General features: G+C 55.7%; 1 protein-coding gene across 2 annotated transcripts in view; it reads left to right on the top strand.

The window, feature by feature from the left end:
- Dock1 (dedicator of cytokinesis 1) overlaps positions 1 to 18,626 on the top strand; it is a 437,833-nt gene extending 419,207 nt beyond the window's left edge. For both annotated transcript variants that reach the window (XM_013021945.1, XM_013021944.1), the window contains exons 48-52: positions 4,193 to 4,338; positions 8,640 to 8,838; positions 11,949 to 12,102; positions 13,839 to 14,008; positions 17,454 to 18,626. In XM_013021945.1, coding sequence (XP_012877399.1) covers positions 4,193 to 4,338; positions 8,640 to 8,838; positions 11,949 to 12,102; positions 13,839 to 14,008; positions 17,454 to 17,543 — 759 coding nt within the window. In that variant the 3' untranslated portion in view covers positions 17,544 to 18,626. The remainder of the gene's footprint in view (positions 1 to 4,192; positions 4,339 to 8,639; positions 8,839 to 11,948; positions 12,103 to 13,838; positions 14,009 to 17,453) is intronic.
- The last annotated feature ends 535 nt before the right edge of the window (positions 18,627 to 19,161 follow it).

The raw sequence follows: 19,161 nt of genomic DNA, 5'->3' as shown, positions 1-19,161 counted from the left end.
CACCCCTTCCTTTTCATTCCCTTCCCCCTCCTCCCCATCCCCCTCCTCTGCCTCCTCACGCACTGAAGGACCCCTGTGTGAGACAGAAGCGTTGAGAATGCTTGATGAGCTCAGAGCTCGCAGCTCCTTACAGTCAGGGCTGAGAGGCTGCAAGAGTTGCAGAGTGTGTCGGAAGGCAGCCCTTGAAAAAGTTCCACCCGGCTCTTAATTCTTTCTAGAAACAAACACTTGTGTGATCTTCAAGTTTCCAAGTGAAAAGCTTCCTGTTTTGACCATCATTTAGTGCCTATCTCCGAATCCCAGGCAGGTGTCGGGCTCTGCCAGGCATCGTTCCTGTCCCTTCTCTGCTGGGGCGCATTCTCGGGGTGAGGACGCAGGGGCGGGCAGCTGGGGTGAGGGGTCTGTGGGGGTGAAGGGCATGTGTCTTCTTGAGGACAGCGTCCTGTGCTGCACAGCAGCCTTCTCCACTGGAGATCAGCCCTTTCTGCGGCAGCCTCACCCCCACCGCGCCTCCTGCCCATCTCTGCGGAGACAGTGGGACTTTGGGACAAAACCCAAAAGAGCTTTGTCTCCAGGAGCTGCCTTCCTGAATTCTCCACCCAGAGACCCCAGAGCAGGGCTTTATGGTGGTCTCTGAAATGCAGCAATAAAGCAGTGTGGAAGGCTTCTTGCCTGTCTTACCTTCTTTGGAAATTTGCAAGCATCTCGGAATACTCAGAAAAGCAATAGTGTATCACCCTGCTTCCAGAAGGATAGATTTAAAAATAAAAAACGCACAGAAAGGACATAAACCATTTTGTCAATGTTTCTGAGCCAGCCTAAGCCTCAGAAAGAAGATTCGGACGCCCTCTGACTTCCTAATGCACAGCTCTTGCCTCGCTCCTTTGTCTGGCCGGTCTTAGAGCCCCACCCAGCCCCTGCTTGTGGGACGGGGGCTCAGCAGGCCTTGGGGACCCTGGGGAGGAGACGGAGTATGATGCCCCTGCCGTGGCCGCTGATCTCACCACCGCGCTGCACGCAGGCAGAAAGCATCCCTGCTCCCATGTACTTCTTCCTTTGAGTCCAGTGAGGGACCACGGGACCTTGCCTGGCTCCGTTGTCCTCTGCTTTGCTCCTGTCCACCTCCCAAGCCACCCAGGGGCCCATGGGCTGAGCAGACTTCCAAACCCATGTCTGCAGCTGCCTCCCAATGCCTGTGGTCTGCCTGGCTCCCTGCCCTGGTCCCTCCGGGCACGGCCCAAGCAGCCGGGTGAAAAGCCTGAGTCTCCCTGCACCCCTCAGATCAGTCCTGGTGGTGTCTCTAGGCCGGGACTGGGCCCCTTCAGCTGCCTCTGCCACCCAGCAGAGCCTGACCGACCCCTACCCCCAGACCCTGCCACCTCCCAGCAGGCAGCATGCCACCGCTGGCATCCGTGTAACATGGAAAAGCGTATTTTCAGAGAACCATACACCATACCTTCTCACTTCCCTTGCTGGTCACTTTGATGAAATTCAGCTGATTCCCCCCCACCCCCGCCATGCTCCACGGTGGTCCGGCGTTAAGAAGCATCATCGTGGCTCATCTGAGCGTCACAGCCTCGAGGCTCTGGGTAGGGGCAGAGGTCACTCGGGCTGTGAGAACTGAAGGGAGCTCTTGCATTTGATGCAAGCACAAGCCCTGGGAGCCAGGTGCGCTGCCGTCTGCCTGCTCCAAGCAGGATGGGCCTTGCCTCCACCATCCGTCCAGTGTCCCTATGCAGGACCCTGGAGGGGAGACGGCTCCTTCGTGCTCAAGAGGAGGAGGAGGCGGAGAGCGGCTCCTGGTTTCCGACAAGTCACACCTTCTAGCCCTGCTCCAACACTGGCACTGTGGGCTGTGGGCCCTGAGCTGTACCTGTGAGGACTGAGGAGGACTCTGCTCGCTTCAGCGGAAAGAAGTGAAATTCCCGTCTCTCCGTTTCTAGACGTTTTGCTCACTCAAAAAGGAAATCTGAAGCAAAGATCGCAGTGAGCGCATGGCCACCGCCAACACATGGCCTAAGCATGCAGCCCCTGCCGGGGGCTCCCCTTCCTTTACGGGGCCTAGTGGGTGCCCACAAGACATCCCAAGGGAGGTTCCCGGCTCTTGCTGATGGTCAGCTGGGGACTCGGGGGCTGCTTTGCTGCTGCCTGCCTGCGAGGCCGTCCTCCCCTGGTATCTCTACCTCCTGGTCCCCGGCTGCCTCCCTCTGGCATGTGCCCACCGGCCCTCAGCGGCCGTGAAATCATTTCATCACAGACGCGGATGCCAGCATGGTCAAGGCTGTGTGCCAAGACCCCGCCCATACGTCAAGCGTGGCGAGTTTCCTCTATTTCCTTGGCTGCTGCTTCTCTACCTGAACAGGTGGCAGAGTCACAGAGTGATTGTTCTCCACGCCACAGGAAGCAGATGCACCCACGGTTGCTGGCTTCCGTCCTTTCCCAGCCTGTGTCCGGAAAGGCTGGCAGTGGAGTCACATCAGCCAGAGGTGACTGGGGAAGGTGGAAGGCAGTCCCTCTCCGGATGGCTGTTCGGAAACAACCACCTTTCCCCCTCAGTCCCCACCTCTGACCCCGTGGAAGAAACAGGCAGGGGTAGTGTAGATTTGGGAAGACCAAGGCTGTCACGAGATCGCTTCAAAGTCCCTGGAGGAATCCAGAGATACGGACAGGATGATGCTGCCCGGGCCCAGCGCGGACCTAGGGTAGCCTTGGAGCCCTTAGGAACAGCAAGGACACAGAACAGAGTCCACTGGTCCAGCCAGGGGCTGGTGGAGGACCCTTCAGCCTGCCAGAGACGGTGGTGTAGACGCTGCGACTCCTGATGTCGCATTGTATAAGGGTTCTCGACAAGTAACTCTCGCCCTGCTATTCGCTTATGAAGCTGGTCGAGCACAGTGGACATCTTCACAGGGACGACCACCACCCCATCTCTGTAGCAAAGTTCAAACCCCTCTCTACTACCCGGTTCCGGCGCCATGTTGCGTTTACCCACAGGTTAGCAAACTCAGGCCAGTTACCTGCTTCTGAGAATACAGTTTTATTGGACCACAGCCACCTCCTTTGTGCAAGTTTGTGTCTGCCTACAAGACTACATCCGGGGTCCTCTGCAGAGGGAGTGTGCCAGCGCCTGCCCTTTTGCAATCTTGGACTTTCTGTTCTAGTTAGGATCACGTGTTCAAGAAGCAGGCCCACTTTTCAGGTGTTGGAGTGAGCGTCGGGAATCTGTGATGGTTCTTTCTTACCTCTCTTGACCGGCTGGGCGGGGCATCGGTGTGGGCTGGGAAGAGGAGGGGGAATGTAGGGCCACAGCTGTGCCCTAAGGAATGTGGCTTCCCTGTTTTCCAGGAAACTGCTTGCATAGCAGCTGTGGTTCCCGATGTGCCAACATCTGGCTTGGTACAGGTACCCAAGCCATCCCTGGCTAATTAGGTGTTGACAAATGCAGCATCTCAGTGAGACTTGTTGCAGTGATGTACAAGGTGTCAATGAGGGAAGAGAAAAATTCTACACTGAGACCATTTCTTCTGTGTGTATGTGCCAGTCCTGGGGCTTGAACTCAGGGCCTAGACACTGTTCCTGAGCTTTTTTTTTTTTTTTCCTGAGGCTAACATTTTACCACTTGAGCCACAGCCCCAGTTCCAGCTTTTTGGAGTGATTAATTGAAGATAAGTCTCATGAATGTTCTTGCCCAGGCTGGCTTTGAACCATGATCCTCAGATCTCAGCCTCCTGAGTAGCTAGATTACAGGCGTGAGCCACCAGCTCCCAGCCCTGAGATCATTTCTCCGTAGAATGTGGCCTTAGTGGTCTCCCGGGTCAGAGGGGGCACCTTCACCCGTCACAGCATCGCTCATAGGAGGAGGCCGCCTCTTCTGCATGGAGTGCAGTCTTCACGGCTCCACACAGCTTGTGGGAACGTACCACACTCACCTGGAAGTACATTCTAGATGTGAGATGCTACTCCAGCATCTAGCCTCAAACTTCCTGGTCAGTATGTGCCACTGAGGAGCAGGTTGGTGCATTACAGCCTCAGAAAAGAAAAATGCATTTAAACTAAGGTCCTTCCATAGATGTTCTACATCACTGGGTCTGGCTTTAAAGAGGCTGATGTAATGGCAGTCCTGTCCTCAGATTCCATGTTTAGTATGGATATCAAACCTCTCTGTCTCCCTCTCTCTCTCTCTCTCTCTCAGCCCTCAAGCCTGGATGACAGAAGAGGCAGTCGGCCACGCTCCATGGTGCGATCCTTCACTATGCCGTCCACATCCCGGCCTCTGTCCGTGGCCTCCGTCTCTTCCCTGTCGTCCGACAGCACGCCATCCAGGCCAGGCTCTGATGGGTGAGTACGTTCAGCAGGAGGGAGCTGGGGCAGAGGAGGACCTGGGGTCCTCACAAAGAACACTGTATCCGGGGACTACTTCTTGCAGCTGAGGATTTTTTTCATACTGGATATTCTTCCTGGAAACTGAGACCTTCTGAGACTGAATGGCTGTAGTACCCAGGGTGACACTCCAAGTCTTGTGATGGTTGAGGTAGAGTCCTCCCACAGGGAGCACTTCTGGAAAAGGCATCCATGCACCTGCGAGTCCTCCCCGAGCACTGGGGCATCATTGGTGTCCTTTACCCGAAGGCCCTGCCATCCTTGTGGACCTGTCTCTGCACATGCTTTGCGTGCTCTGTGCGTGCTCTGTTCATGCTCTGCGCATGCTCTGTGCGTGCTCTGTGCATGCTCTGCATGCTCTATGCATGCTCTGCGCATGCTCTGTGCATGTTCTGCGTGCTCTATGCATGCTCTGTGTGCTTTGCATGCTCTGCACATGCTCTGCGTGCTCTGTGAGTGCTCTGCACATGCTCTGCGCGTGCTCTGCGTTCTCTGTGCATGCTCTGCGTGTGCTCTGTGCGTGCTCTGCGCGTGCTCTGCACGTGCTCTGCATGCTCTGTGCACTCTGCGCATGCTCTACAAGTGCTCTGCGCATGCTCTGCTGCTCTGCAAGTGCTCTGTGTGCTCTGTGCATGCTCTGCAAGTGCTCTGCAAGTGCTCTGCGCATGCTCTGCGTGCTCTGCGTGTGCTCTGTGCATGCTCTGCGCATGCTCTGTGAGTGCTCTGCGCATGCTACGTGCAGGCGGCAAGCCAGGCTGGGATTGGATGGCCGTAAGGTGACACGGCCTCTGTGTCCTCGCCAAGATGGCTGACTGGGCCACTCTTCTAACCTGGGTGTGTGTGTGAGAGAGAACAGCGTTGCTTGTTCTTATTTCTAATGAGGCTGTTGTCTTCCAAAGGAAAGGGTGAACCCTCCTGTCCCCTCCTTTCCACAACCGCCCTGCTCACACAGAATTGCTGCCCTTTTGTTCATTTTCCATTGTGCTAAAACACAGATGCCCCCAAATTTACCACAATGTTGAGTACACAGTTTATGAGAGTGGAGGGTGGCTCAAGTGGCAGAGCAGCAGCCATGAGGGGAAAAGGCTAAGGGAGAGTGTAAGGCTATGAGTTCAAACCCCAGCACAAATAATCGTACACAGTTTGGTACATCCTCCACAGTACAGTGGCATTGTGTGGAACCACGGCCACCAATTCTTTTTCATCTTACAAAACTTAAACCAAACCTGCCCTTCCCTCTCCCTCCCTCCCCACCTCACCCCCCACCCCGTAAATACCACTCCACTGGGTGCCTCTGATTCTGGAGAGTCAAACACACAGTTGGGGTCACGGGGCATGTGAGCCCCAGACACTCACTGGAACTTTGTTGTTAGCTGACTGTTGGAGGGACAGCCTCAGTCAATATTGGTGTTTTTGCATTTCGGCGTGGGTACCTTGTCAAGTGGAATCTTGTTCTGCAAAATGGAAACATTCTGAGTGCAATTTAGACATCAGAGAAGGACTTCTCATTGTCTGGCTGTCCAGTTGTGCACCATTACATATTTGTCCAAACCCATTTGGTTTAGACGCTATCACCATGTCAAACCCAAGGGCTTCGGGGCACACACTTGCAGGCCACACCACAGGTGGCCGGGCTGTCCGCGCATGCTGAAACCAGCCGTGGAGGGGGCCAGTGGAGCGCTGCGGTGTGCCCGCACATGCTTTTTTTTTTTTTCTTTCAGTCACAGTACTTTTTGTGCGTGTTTGATATTTGGAATGTCAGCCCGTACAGAAATTCCCCACTTACAGGTATTTAAATCACATGTGCCTGTCACTGAGAACAAAATTGCAACTTTAGGGTTCCAGGCGGACCGTGGTGAGCTTCAGTCAGCTCCTCCCAGGAGCCTCTTGTTTAACCTGTAACGGGAAGCCGGCTCCGTCAGAGTCCTGATTTCCATTGAGGCAGATCCTAGGCGTGGGAGCTCAGGGAGGGAGCCCAGCCAGTCTGCTCCCTCGTGCATCGCCTCCTGCCTTCCCCACACAGCCAGACGCCTCAAGTACGCACTGCTGAAAGAGAAGACTATTTCAGGCAACCTATTAATGGGAATTCCATATCACCGTGATACAGAATATTATATATATATATTACTGTTTAATATCTCATTATCACAAATGTCCTTTTTGTTTGTTTGGCCATTACCTTATATTTAGTTGTCTGTTTCAGTCCCACTTTTACATTTTTTTTCCTTGTTATGGTTTTTTTTTTTTTTTTTTTGGTCCGTTGTGGGGCTTGAACTCTGGGCTTGGGCGCTGTCCCTGTGCTCTTCAGCTCAAGGTGAGTGCTCTACTGCTTGAGCCACAGCACCACTTCCAGTTTTCTAGGGGTTTATTGGAGATAAGAGTCTCACGGACATTCCTGCCTGGGCTGGCTTTGAACTGCAATCCTCAGATCTCAGCCTCCTGAGTAGCTAGGATTACAGGCGTGAGCCACCAGCGCCTGGCTTATGTATTATTTTTTAAAATCAGGGTTTTCTTTCCTGTTGTGTTCCCGAAGTGTGGATTGTTGTGAGTGTGTGCCGTCAGGTCGTGATTGGCTTGGCCTATCTCGACCTCCTGATGTGTTAGTTGGTTTGCCGTGGTTTGCAAATGTGGAGTTGAAGCTAGAGAGTTGGTCTGGTTCTGGTTTGATCTGCAGTCAGACCTGTGTGTCCTTCCGCCCAGAGGCACGTCAGAGCTGGCTTTCTCTCTTTTTCCTCTCTGGATGTGAGCAGTTACCGGTAATCAATTTTCTTTCTTTTGGTTTCTCTGGATGCAAGCAGTTATTGGTAGTCAATGTGTAGACTCTACTCCACTGCTGTTGAAATCTCCTGTGCCCGTGTCAGCAGATCGGGTTGCCTGGCTCTGTTAGGCTGGGGAGAAGCGGGTCACGGGGTGGGACTGACTGCCGGCAGCAGTCTATCTCCAGTAGATTTGGGGCGGTGTCAGGCTGCTCCGTCCTTCCCCGTGCCCAGCCCACGCTGGGAGCCCGCTCGCCACGGTGGAGCAGCCATTTCACCCTCACGGTCCCGTTCAGAAGTCATCATGAGCAGAGCTGCAGGCAGATGGAAACGTGACTGCCGTGCTCAGCCTTCTCTCAAAATCAGCATGCATGTGTTCTGCAGGTGGTCAGGGAATCCAGGCTGTGCAAGGCTTGGGGAGGAAGCTCCCGAAGGCCAGTTCCGGCTAGCTCCAACCACACGACGGGGCCGGAGTCGGCCCTGCCACCTGGCTTAGGGACCACACGGACATTGAGCCATGGAGTGCCTGGTGTCCTCCTCTCAGCCACCGGAGCTGATGTGGGTACCAGAGCGTAGTGGGACCCCACCAGCAATCGCGCCCTCACTGTGTGACAGGGCCCCTACTCAGAGGCCATGCCTCTTCTTGAATACCTTTTCACCGGCTCTGCTTTGAAAATAAACCTCTCCGTTAGGACCCCGTGACTCAAAGAGCCCCTGCCCCCTCACCATCCGGACAGCAGGAGCTGTGGAGATTTAGCACTGGACCCTTCGTCTCCCCCCAGGAATGATGTACTAGGACATAGTCAGGTGTGCACGTCCCCGTTGGATGCTAACTAGCAAGCTGCAGCTGTGTGCAGATGTGTGTGCACACTCACCTCTGGCCCCAGGCTTGCATACTCATTCAGAATCAATTCCCTCACCAGTCCACCAGTGTCCCCGGGCATTCCAGGACAGCCTGAGGCTCCCAGGGGTTAGCGGACACCAGGGCTCAAAAGCAGGCGGCAGAGTGGGAACCCAGACCTCTGTGCACCTGGGGTCCTCTCCATGGAACCCACTGGCTTCTGGCCAGCCATCCAAAGGGCTCTCACCTGGAAAAGACCAACTATTTATAACCAGACGCTCGGTCAGAATGAAGGTTTGAGAAATTTCTTCACATTGCTACCCGCATAGCTCCCCCCCTCTTCCCCCATTGCTTCTGAGAATATATGTGTACATTTCTCAATCGACCCAATATGTCATACCAACCATCATAAATCAACAGATGCTCTTAGGCCCCACAACAAATACACAGCCCGATTTCCTATCCTCCTGGTGTTCTTCTCCCCGTCTGTTTTTCTTGGGATACAAACACGTTTTCTACTCTTGGGCCCCTGTGTCTGGAGGACCCCACTGGCTCTGGCTGAGTCGTTTGCACCCAGGGCTGTGATTCCCAGGCAGCAGTGAGGTGCCTGGCGAGCGGATGAACGAACTCTGCAGGGTGACAGAGTTAACTGCTTCCTTTAGGTTTGCTCTGGAGCCTCTACTGCCAAAGAAAATGCACTCCAGGTCCCAGGACAAGCTGGACAAGGACGACGCGGAGAAGGAGAAGAAGGACAAGAAGAAGGAGAAGCGGAACAGCAAGCACCAGGAGATATTTGACAAGGAATTCAAGCCGGCTGACGGCTCCTTGCAGCCGTCCGAGGCTGTGATCCTTTCGGAAACGGTAATCTGACGGGTATCTGCCTCATTCCGTGGGAGCCTTTGGGACCCATCGCTCTGGCACAACTAGCCAAGAGGGCTGCTGGGTGGATTTTATTGAGTTTGTCATCTGAAAACCTAGGCTCTCCTCATCCCTAACGTCAGCCATCAGAGCTGCAGAGTCAAGCGGCCTGCTCTCTGGAGGGTGATGGCTTAGCCCTCAGCCCCTGCTCCCAGGGCTGTGGACGGGTCCGTCTCTGGCAGGCCCTGGCGTCTTGGGGTTCCCGTGCTCTGTGTGGCTTGGTTCCACAAAGGACCTGGTGTCCAGGAAGACGAGGCCTACCAGTGCTGCATGTCAGCTGCCTCCCCCTCACCCCTTCCTGACCAGGATCGTAGCTGATCACTACCCGCCCAGCCAGCACCCCAATGCCCCTCCTGTCTGCCAGCCAGACTCCACACCCCCCACCCCAGCTGCCACATGTACAGTTCTCTTGACCATAGTTCAGAAGGATTTGCAGGGACTTGACACACGCTAGCAAGTTGACATTAGGACAGACCCAGAGGCTCGTGTTCACCCCTAGCGTCCTGGGCGTCCGGAGGGAGCGAAGTCCAGGGGGTCTGCTCTCATCGCAGGGAGGGCGTCCCAGAAGCACACCACAGTGTTTGGGGTTGAGTGCAGAAATGAGGCACAGAAAGCACTGTTCAGAGGCTGGAACGAGGTGGGAAGAGGGCCCCGCGGACTGCCGGCTTCCGGGGCGATGTGGGCGTGGTATACTCTCTACACATGTAGGCTTGTCTGGTGAGTGGAAAAAGCTTTCCTTGCTGGACAGCAGCCGTGACTGGCGGCTCTGTCATGGCCGTGATGTAAGGGTTCTTCATGACAACTCAGACAGGGCCATGTCTTAATATGACACACTGCACTGCTGTTGTCTCTTAAGACACCGAGGGTCTGTCCCGGCTCTGAGGGCAGTGGTCACGGGGTGTTGGAAGGCAGACGTCCCTCAGCGCTCTGAGCCTGTGCTGTGACCGCAGCGAGGCCCCTGTGTCTCCACATAGCGTGTGTGTGGCCCTGGGCGTCAGGCTCTGGACCCACACTGGACACAGGTCAGCATCTGGTGCCCAGGCGCCAGCCCTCACCCCACAGCCTCCGCCCCCTCCTGTGATGCCAGCAGCCCTCGCGGTCTGGAATGTCCTCTCTAGCCCTATGATGGCAGAAGTTTGGGAGCCTCGAAGTAGAGCCGGGTGGTGGAGCTGAGCCTGGTTGGGTTGGGTGAGAAGTCCCGAGGTCAGAGCAAGTGCTAAGCCATCATCCCAGGAAACCTCTGCCCTCCCATGGGCAGCCCCGGCTCCCTGCCAGGACACCTGTGAACAGCAGGCCAGGGGTGCAGGGCCTCAGCACCACCACTGGCACTGAGCACCATCAGCACGCAGAGCTGACCGCATTGTTGGTTAACATCTGCCACACTCACTAGAGCCAGCAGCCACACCAGGAGGGCAGGAACCCCACTTCCAGCTGGGGGCAGCCAGAAAACCACCTGCCCCCCCCCATATCACCACCACCACCACCACCAGGCCACAGATATTGGTAAGGTCAGTGCCAGCACAGCCTGGAGTGGGAGAGAGGCCGGGAGCAGCCCCAGCCCCCAGAGAGGAGCTGTGTTCCCCAGGTAGCCCTGGCGCCCCCTAGTGTTCGCCAGGCACCTAGCCTTGCATTGCCCTTGCCCTCATTCACCTTTCCAGACTGTATGAACGTTCCTCTCCTTAACCCTTGGGACTGGGCTTAGTCTCCTACTTGATTTGCACCATCCATGATGTCTCCACCTTCTCTGAGCCCGTCTGCTCCAGAGGCAAATTTCTAGCTTCTCCAGGTGGAGCCTACCAGGCCCGGGTTGAGTCTCCCCATCCGTGTTCTCCAGCCCTTGGGTATATGTGTCAGCCTGGCACGGCACCAGGCCTCCGAGCAGGCCTCCCCACACCCATCCCCACAGGGTGGGTCTCAGGTGGGCCTGTTGGCTGAGCCCTGGGCCCCTCGTTCACCGTTCTGCGAGACCCACCTCCTGCCCAGGCACAGCCTCCCAGCCTGCCTTGGAAGCTTAAGATGCTCCTGGCTTTGTGGTCCTTTCCTGGGATGGACATTGCACCTCACCTGCACTTCCTCACTCAAACCAGTCCCTTCCCCACCCACGCGCGCGTGCACACACACACACACACACACAGACATATGCATGCACACGCGTGCGCGCGCCCCTGCAGGTCAGACTGTAGCACCGAGGCCGGAGCCCTGCCTGCCCTTCCTTCCTGGGGGAGCAGGAGAAACTGTCCTGCTGTTTTGGTTGAGTTAATAACTTTTCTGATTACTTCTACCTCTGAATATTTTGCAATTCCTGGTCTTCCTGAGGCCCACTGATCTGAGGCCAAGGTATAGGAAATACGTAAACAAAATTTATTGCCAGAACAAGCCCCGGGGAAGGGGCTCAGGCAAGGAAAGTCAAGCGCACCGGAAGCCAGAGGCCCACAGAAGTCACAGAGAAAGAACTCTCGCCCAGTAACAGGTGGCAGGGATGCAGCACAAGTTCTGCTAATGTTTCTAGACTTCCTCTCCATTCTTGAGTCTTTGGGGGCTGCCGGGGTCGTCTTGCTGGGCATCGAATGGCTTCCGGCAGCGCTGTGCCGCTGTTCATTGTGTTTGGGAAGCCTGGGAACCCCACCCCCACCCGGCATGAGGCCCACACTAAGGGGCTACACTGCTGGGGCTGAGCAGTCCAGGAGTCCATCCCCTCTCCATTCTGGGGCTGAAGTCCGAGGTTCAGGTGCAGGACAATCTCACCTGCTCCATCCTCCACCCCAGCTCCTGAAACTGACAGAATCCTTTGGTGTTCCTTGGCCTGCAGAGGCAGGTCGGCCCTCCACTCTGTTCCTCTGTTCTCCTGGTGTGTGTGTGTGTGTGTGTGTGTGTGTGTGTGCGCACAACATCCCCTTCTTTAGAAGGACACCTGTCATGTGGAGACATAGCTGGACTGGGCCATTTGCCAGACTCCTGTTTTCAGATATGCACCGTGGAGCCTGGGGGAGGGGCCTCGGCACAGGGCCGGAGCTCTCACCCTGCCCTGCCCCGGGGCTCTCTCTTCCCGGTAGATCAGTCCCTTACGGCCACAGAGACCCAAGAGCCAGGTGCTCAATGTGATGGGCAGTGAGCGGCGCTTCTCCGTGTCCCCAGCTCCGCCAGGCTCCCAGCACACCCCGCCTCCGGTCACGCCGAGGGCCAAGCTCAGTTTCAGCGTTCAGTCTGGTAAGTCACAGAGCCTGTCCCCCGCTGCGCACGCCCCGGCCCCTCGAGCAGGGCTCTGCGCGGTGACTCCTCCCCACCGCCCCAGCAGCAGGCCCAGGGCATCACAGCCCAGCGTCCAGGTATGACCCTCAGGATGGGCTGGACGCCAGCAGCTCGGGCCAAAGCTCGTCTCTGAATTCGAAAATCAGTGGCTGGAGAATTGGGGGCGTCCACTCCTCCGCTGGCCAGAGGGAGGGCTCCAAGATAGAGAGCAGTGCGGTGGACAGACAGACAACAGCGAGCACTTGACTTCTTGCAGAAAGGACAATAGCGGTGATTCTGGAGACCCTCAGGTGGTGGTTTCTTGGCTCCAGGAGTAGATAGATGGAGCTCACTTTTAGTAAGCCAAGAATGTCCGAGGTACTTGGAAGGAAGGTGGTGACGTCCTTCCCCATTCTTTAAACCACAGGAATCCTTTCCAAAAGGAATTTTCTATTCCAAAACACTGTTTGAAATGGTTTGATGTTTTCTCCAAATTACCATATATGACCCAGCAATTCCATTTCTAAACCTATAATCCCTCTCAAGAATTGGAAAGTCCTCGGATACTTGTATGAGAATGTCCGCCACATTGTTATTAGAGAAAGCTGGAAACAGTACAAATACTATCAGCTGACAAAATGAACAAGATGTGCACCCAAAGGGGGGAGGGGCGGCGACGCGTGCGATGGAACATTATACTGCTAGAAAAAGGAATGCGGTGCCGAGGCGCTGCAGCACTGATGAGCCTGGGAAACAGCTGAGAGAGGTGGGCCGGGCACCAAGGGAAAGTTCTGTCTCATTGCACGTAGAGCAAGTACCTGGAACAGGCCAAGGGTGGAAGTACTGAAGACTCAGGGAGTGAGGCGGGGTGCACACTCCATCTGTGTGGGTGACAACAGAGACACATTGTCCCTGGGTCACACACTAGTAGATGGCAAAATGGCAGAGTTTATGCCATGCCTGTTTCACCGTCGTAAGACAAGCCAGCAGCGCTCTTCCTGCTCCCCCGCCCCCTGTGAAGCGTGGCCTCCCCTTTGACAGGACCCCTGCTTCCTGAGAAGGATTTCCTAATGAACGATTGATTTATCATCAGATGAGCCACTGGGGAGAACTCCAGAAGACGCCCATCAGCAAACCTGTCAATGTGTCTCTCTCTGATATGAAAGAAAACAGATCGTTCCCAGGATACTCAGGGAGGGGGGAGCGGGGAGGGGATGGTGGTCCGGGGTGCTGGCCGCGTCGGGACGCCCCGTGCGGTCCCCCATGCACCCCTCTTCCCCTGTGCTGGGGGAGAGCAGCAGCCACCCCTCCCGTGCGGTCTGCCAGGAGCGGGAGGTGGGGGCCGTGTGTGCCCCTTGTTGGGGCTTTCTCCCCGGGGACCGTCCGGGCAGGCCGGCTCCAGAGAGTGGCTGCGGAGAAGCCACGGGCAGGGGCTCCGCGAAGAGCTGCGTCAACTTCAGTGTTTCACAGAAGCCCGATGTCTTCTGAAAGCTCTGGTTTTCAGCGCGTTGTGAGACTTGCTATTCCGTTTCTAGAGCATTCCATTAGAAGGAAATCCTACCCTTTAAGTTCTCAATGTCCCCCTGGCTCTCTGCTCCATGGGCAGATGTTCCCCCGGACGGAGTGTTCCTCAAGCCGGGAACCAGGACTCAGCCGCGGGCACCGGGCCGCAGGGGCGTCCCAGGCCGGTGTAAAGTAGATCCCTGATCTTCCAGGTCTGGAGTTGAATGGCGTGACGGGCGGCGGGACGAGCGTGGACGCGGCGGATGTCCCGCCCCCTCTGCCTCTCAAAGGCAGCACGGCAGACTACGGGAACCTGATGGAGACCCAGGACCTGGGGGGCTCGCCGACGCCCCCACCCCCTCCCCCGCCTCCCCACCAGAGGGTAAGTGTCACCCGCAGGGCTCCCTCCTCCCCCCCCCTAACAACACGCGACCCCCCCACCCCCGCTTCCAGATGTGAGGGAAGAGACAGGAGCAGCCTGGGCTTGACTGACAGCACCTCACACGTAGGGGCGCGGGCAGGTGAGCCCTGTGCTCCGAGGGGGGTGCGGGCAGGTGAGCCCTGTGCTCTGAGGGGGGCTGAGGGGGGCGCGGGCAGGTGAGCCCTGGCTCCGAGGGGGGCGCGGGCAGGTGAGCCCTGGCTCCGAGGGTGCGGGAGGCCGCGTGCCATGCTTCCTGATTCGCGGGGAGGAGGGAGCCCCTCCCAGCAGCGGCCGTCTCGCCTTGGGCGTGCAGTTCCTACCAAGCCTTGATTTTTGTTTGTTTGTATTGTTGGTCGTGGGGCCTGAACTCTGGGCCTGGGCGCTGTCCCTCAGCTCTTCAGCTCAAGGCTAGTGCTCTACCACTTGAGCCCCAGTGCCACTTCCGGCTTTTTCTGCTTATGTGGTGCTGAGGAATCAAACCCAGGGCCTCTTGCATGCAAGGCAAGCACTCTACCACTGAGCCACCTTTCCAGCCCGTTTTTTTTTGCTTTTATGCTAGTACTGGAGCCTGAACTCAAGGCCTGGGCTCTGTCCCTTACCTTTTTTTTTAACCCCTGCTCAAAGCTGGTACTCTACCACTTGATTCATTTCCATAAGAGCCCCATGGACTTTCCTGCCCAGGTTGGCTTTGACCTGTGATCCTCACCTCTCAGCCTCCTGGGTAGCTGGGATGGCAGAAGAGAACCAAAATTTTGATTTTGAGGGCAGCTTTTCTGCCAAGGCGTCTGTCTGTCTGTCTGCCTGCCTGCCTGCCTGTGCTGTCTGTGTGCACGCTTCTGTCTGTCTGTCTGCCTGTGCTGTCTGTGTGCACGCTGCCCTGGAGAGGAGGCACAAACCCGTGCCCCACAGCCCAGGTCCCGGCGGTGCCCCTTGTGCGTAGAGCAGGGGTCGTCAGGCTCTGAGACAGCACCGGTACCCCTCCCCCTTTCCTCCCCCCCCCCGTGCTCCAGCCCCGTGGACCCCTCATGTGGGTTCTGGATGCTGGCTTCCTCCAGCAGTGCTGAGCCCGCTCCCACCTGCACCCGAGGCTGCTGCTCCTTGGGCACTGGTGTGGTATGAACCGTGCCCAGTGGCCCCTGAGCCTGCTTGGGGCACTGATGCGCATTAGCCTGTGATCTGGTTACTGCTGCCGGCCACCACCGTGTGGAATCCTTCCATTTAGGTCCAGTGCCTTGGCCCCTGGTTCTCACAACTGTTGCCCTTGGTCAGACCCGCTGCTCCAGTTTAGGAGGTGCAGTTGGGTGATGGTTGCAGTAACCAGAAAGTCCACTTCTGAGTCTCACCCCTTCCCCGTGCGCATACGATTCATGGCCTTGTAAAACTAAAGGAGCTCAGTCTGCAGAGTAAATGCCTCTGCTCGTATTTACGCAGCTGCTCTGTTAAGTAATTCTATAGTCTCAGACACCCTGTGGCACATGGGGATACACAGGGGCGGGGAAGCGCAGGTGTGGCTTTTTGCTCTTTCTAGACAATAGAAATTCTGCATGCCATTTCTGTTTTCCATTTCCTGTTCCTCCTCAGGAAGACTGTTTCCCTGAGTGCTCTGCAGACTTTTCCTCTCTTTGTGAGAAGAGTGGAGGAGAGAGTCCTTATTAATAGCGTCTATTTGGGTATTGCTTTTGCCTGGAAGGGGCAGGTGTCTCTTCCAAGACCAGTGTCAATGCCTCCCAGATGTGGCTCGGTGGAGAACCAGGGACCAGGTGATGCTGCGGGCTGCTCCTCAGAGGCCAAATTAAGCCGCAGTGTAAACTTGACCTTCCCAGCTCTGTAGCTGTGTGGTGGCCGCAAAGGAGACTTGCGGAGTCCAGGAGGAACCTTGGCTTTGTCGGGTGTTCTAGCCTACTGGCTCACATCTTCAATTTCCTCTCTTTTATTTTACTAGAAAAATAGAAATGTCCCCCTGGTCTCCCTATACAAGTAAACGGAAAATTTGGGGAACATTTTCCTGCCCCTCCCCCTCTCCTGGACCACATCATTCCAAGTTCCCGGTGCCATTTCTGTTTGGTTAGGTGAAGGCCTAGCATCCTCTCCACTGGCTTGGGTTCAGTTAATAAAGGTGTGAATTCTATGACTCACCCAAATCCTCAGCCATAGATCCTTGTCTGGGAGTCGGGAAGAAACTTGGCCGGTGAGAAAAGCTCGCGTCGTTCTGTGGTCCTTTGCAAACTTTTCCAGCGTTTCCCTACGTGCCTGCCTCCGCTGCAGGCTGTGAGCAAGCCACAAGCCCCTTAAGCCAGGCGGTGGCTTGCGAGCTGCCCTCCCAGCCGCCCTGCTGGGCTATGCACCACCATCTCAGCTCGGCTCATTGCTTCAGCCGTCGGCGCATTGGCTCCATTGCTCATTTACCTTGTGATGGACCCACAGCTGTGGCACGCCTCTGTTTGTCTGTGATGGGTGCCTGGTCACAGAGGCCTACCGCTGCTGGCGTCAGGCAGGGCCATTCGCTTCCAGCTGTAACTTCATTCTCTTTCTTTTTGTGGGGCTTGAACTCTGGGCCTGGGTGCTATCCCTGAGCTCTTCAGCTCAAGGTGAATGCTTTACCACTTGAGCCACAGCACCAGTTCCAGTTTTCTGGTGGTTTATTCGAGATAAGAGTCTCACGGACTTTCATCCCTGAACTGGCTTGAACCATGATCCTCAGATCTCAGCCTCCTGAGTAGCTAGGATTACAGGTGTGATCCACTGGTGCCTGGCTAGTTCATTCTCTTTCTAAGATGTCCAGTAGCCTACGGCTCAGATTCACCAGCCACCTATTTTTCCCCCCTTGAAAAAGTAGTGGAGGGTTACTTTATTTTTTGTATTATGTTATTATCTTTGGGTAGTTGTTCAAAAGGCCTGCCATTTTTTTAAGTCAACTTTCTTTAGAACCCAGTGAAGATCACCCATTTGGTGCCATCGCTAGCTCTTTCCAGCTCAGTAGAACTGTGGGGCCCGCACATCCAGGGAAGCCTGACCACCTTGACTTCCGGTTCACAAGGCAAGGGAAGGGTCTGCCGCCACCTCGGTAGAACCTCCCCGGGACCTGCCCGTCCCTGATAGCAGACCAGTCACCACTGCCGTGGCACCTGTATTAAGGCAGCCAAGCGTGGGGGCTGTGCACCTTGAGGACTGTGCACGTGGTGAGCAAGCACTCAGAGCTGTCGGAGGAACCCACGGTGGCCAGGCAGCCAGGTTTGGGTGAGCGTTGTACGAGCCCTCAGCCAGCCGGTGTGCGGGGCACGGCTCCAGTCCAGCAACCTGCATCGCTTCCTGCTCCAACTGCTGTGCCAAGGAGCAGCCCCTCCTAGAGACAGACCTCTCCACATGGGGACCGAAGTAACATGACATCTCCCGTCATGTCTTCCAGCCGCCTCCGCTGCCCAGCAAGACGCCACCCCCTCCTCCTCCAAAGACCACCCGCAAGCAGACCTCGGTGGACTCCGGGATCGTGCAGTGAGCAGCCGCGGGCCTGCCTCAAAGGCCAGCTGTCCCCCCCTCACCCCATCTTTCCTGTCTGGCAGTTACCTCATTGGGGGTGGGGAGCTGTGGTGTCTAACCTTCAGTGCATGGGCTTTTCCCAGAAAGAGGGAGGTGGTTCACCCGTGGCCCTCACCTGGGGTGTCCTCAGGGGGGCAGAGGACCAAGGTGCGCCTGGAGTTCATCAACACTTGGGGACCCCTCACAGGTCAGTCTTAGAGACAGCCCCAGTCTTGCCCAACATCCTTTGTTTTTGTGCCAAATGATGTGTGTTAGCGAAGAGCCGGGCTGCTATGTCAGCCCGGAGAGGTGAGCAGCGCGCCGCCGTGATGTGAGAACTCTCACGACCCCCCTGGCCGCCCACCGTCTGCTAACGCCCGGACCCCAGCCCACCCCAGACTTGTGTGGGGTGGCTATGTCTGCAACCTATGCCGAGCAACTCAGAGTTCAACCCTTCAGGGAGGTTCCTGGTTTGGGTTCTTGGTTGTTTTTTCCCTGGTATAATTTAAAATAGGATATTTCTCAGCTACTGAACAGTTACTAATTTATGGAGTAGAAACACCATTGAGGATACTGGATCAGATGGGTATAGGAAGAAGAAACACGGGCATTCTTTGCTGTAAAAGCCTGCGTACCACACAAGATGGTTTTAGACTGGAGCATTCTCTGTATTTCAGTCTCCTGTACAGAAGTTTGTATATAGAGAGATTTATATATATTTGGTGGTTCTTAGAACTTGTTTTAACTTTTTGTGGCCCTTCTGTTTGTTGTAATAATCACTTTCAAATGATTCGTAAGATGAATTCCTAATTCTAACTGGTGGAAATGTAAAAAAACAAAAATACCAGAAAAACATCCACAAATTCAATGTGTTCTCCAGAGCATTCAGCTCCTGAAGATATGGATGGACAACGAGGTGGTTTTTTTTTTATGAAAACTAACGTGTATAACCTGATATTGTATTCTATCTATATTTTTTTATTCACTATGATCATGATACTCTCCTCATAGCTTCAAAGTTAATCATTGGCAAATGAAAAAATAAAATGGTATTTAAAAAGCGGCCCGGTGCCTGGCCTGTTTTGTTTTTACTGTGAAATAGAAACTCTACCTTTTTTCTCTTTAAAGAAGAAGCGGCAAGCCACACTGCTTTCTCAGACATCACGTTCCTGTCATCTCGGTTGCGTTGTACCTGGTGGGGCCCGGGCACAGGCGCCATGTTTTCCTGCTCCCTCGCAGGAGTCCTCATGAGTCCTCATGCCGGGGAGCGGAGCAGGCGCCCGCTGCGGCCCCCTCCTCTGCCGGACCCTGGGGGGCTGCCGGCCACAATCACTGACACCTCCACCTCGCCCCTTGCAGCGCTAATTCCAGAGGAGGCTCTGCTCAGTAGGGTGTGTGATTGGACTTGAGAGGTCTGGACACTTGGAGCTTTGCTCTGCACCTTCCGGGCTGGATGTTGAGTTGTAAGGAGAGAGGCAGGCAGTGGGGTGCTGCCTGCTGTGGGGGTGCTGCCTGCTGTGGGGGGCTCTCTCCCACTGCTTCCCTCCAGATGTGTTCCGTCCGTCAGCGTGTGCTGCTGGCCGCGTCTGGGGTGTCGT

The sequence above is a fragment of the Dipodomys ordii genome, unplaced genomic scaffold, assembly GCF_000151885.1.
Source record: "Dipodomys ordii isolate 6190 unplaced genomic scaffold, Dord_2.0 Scaffold58, whole genome shotgun sequence".
NCBI lineage: Eukaryota > Metazoa > Chordata > Mammalia > Rodentia > Heteromyidae > Dipodomys > Dipodomys ordii.
This window is presented reverse-complemented; position numbering and strand designations above follow the sequence as displayed.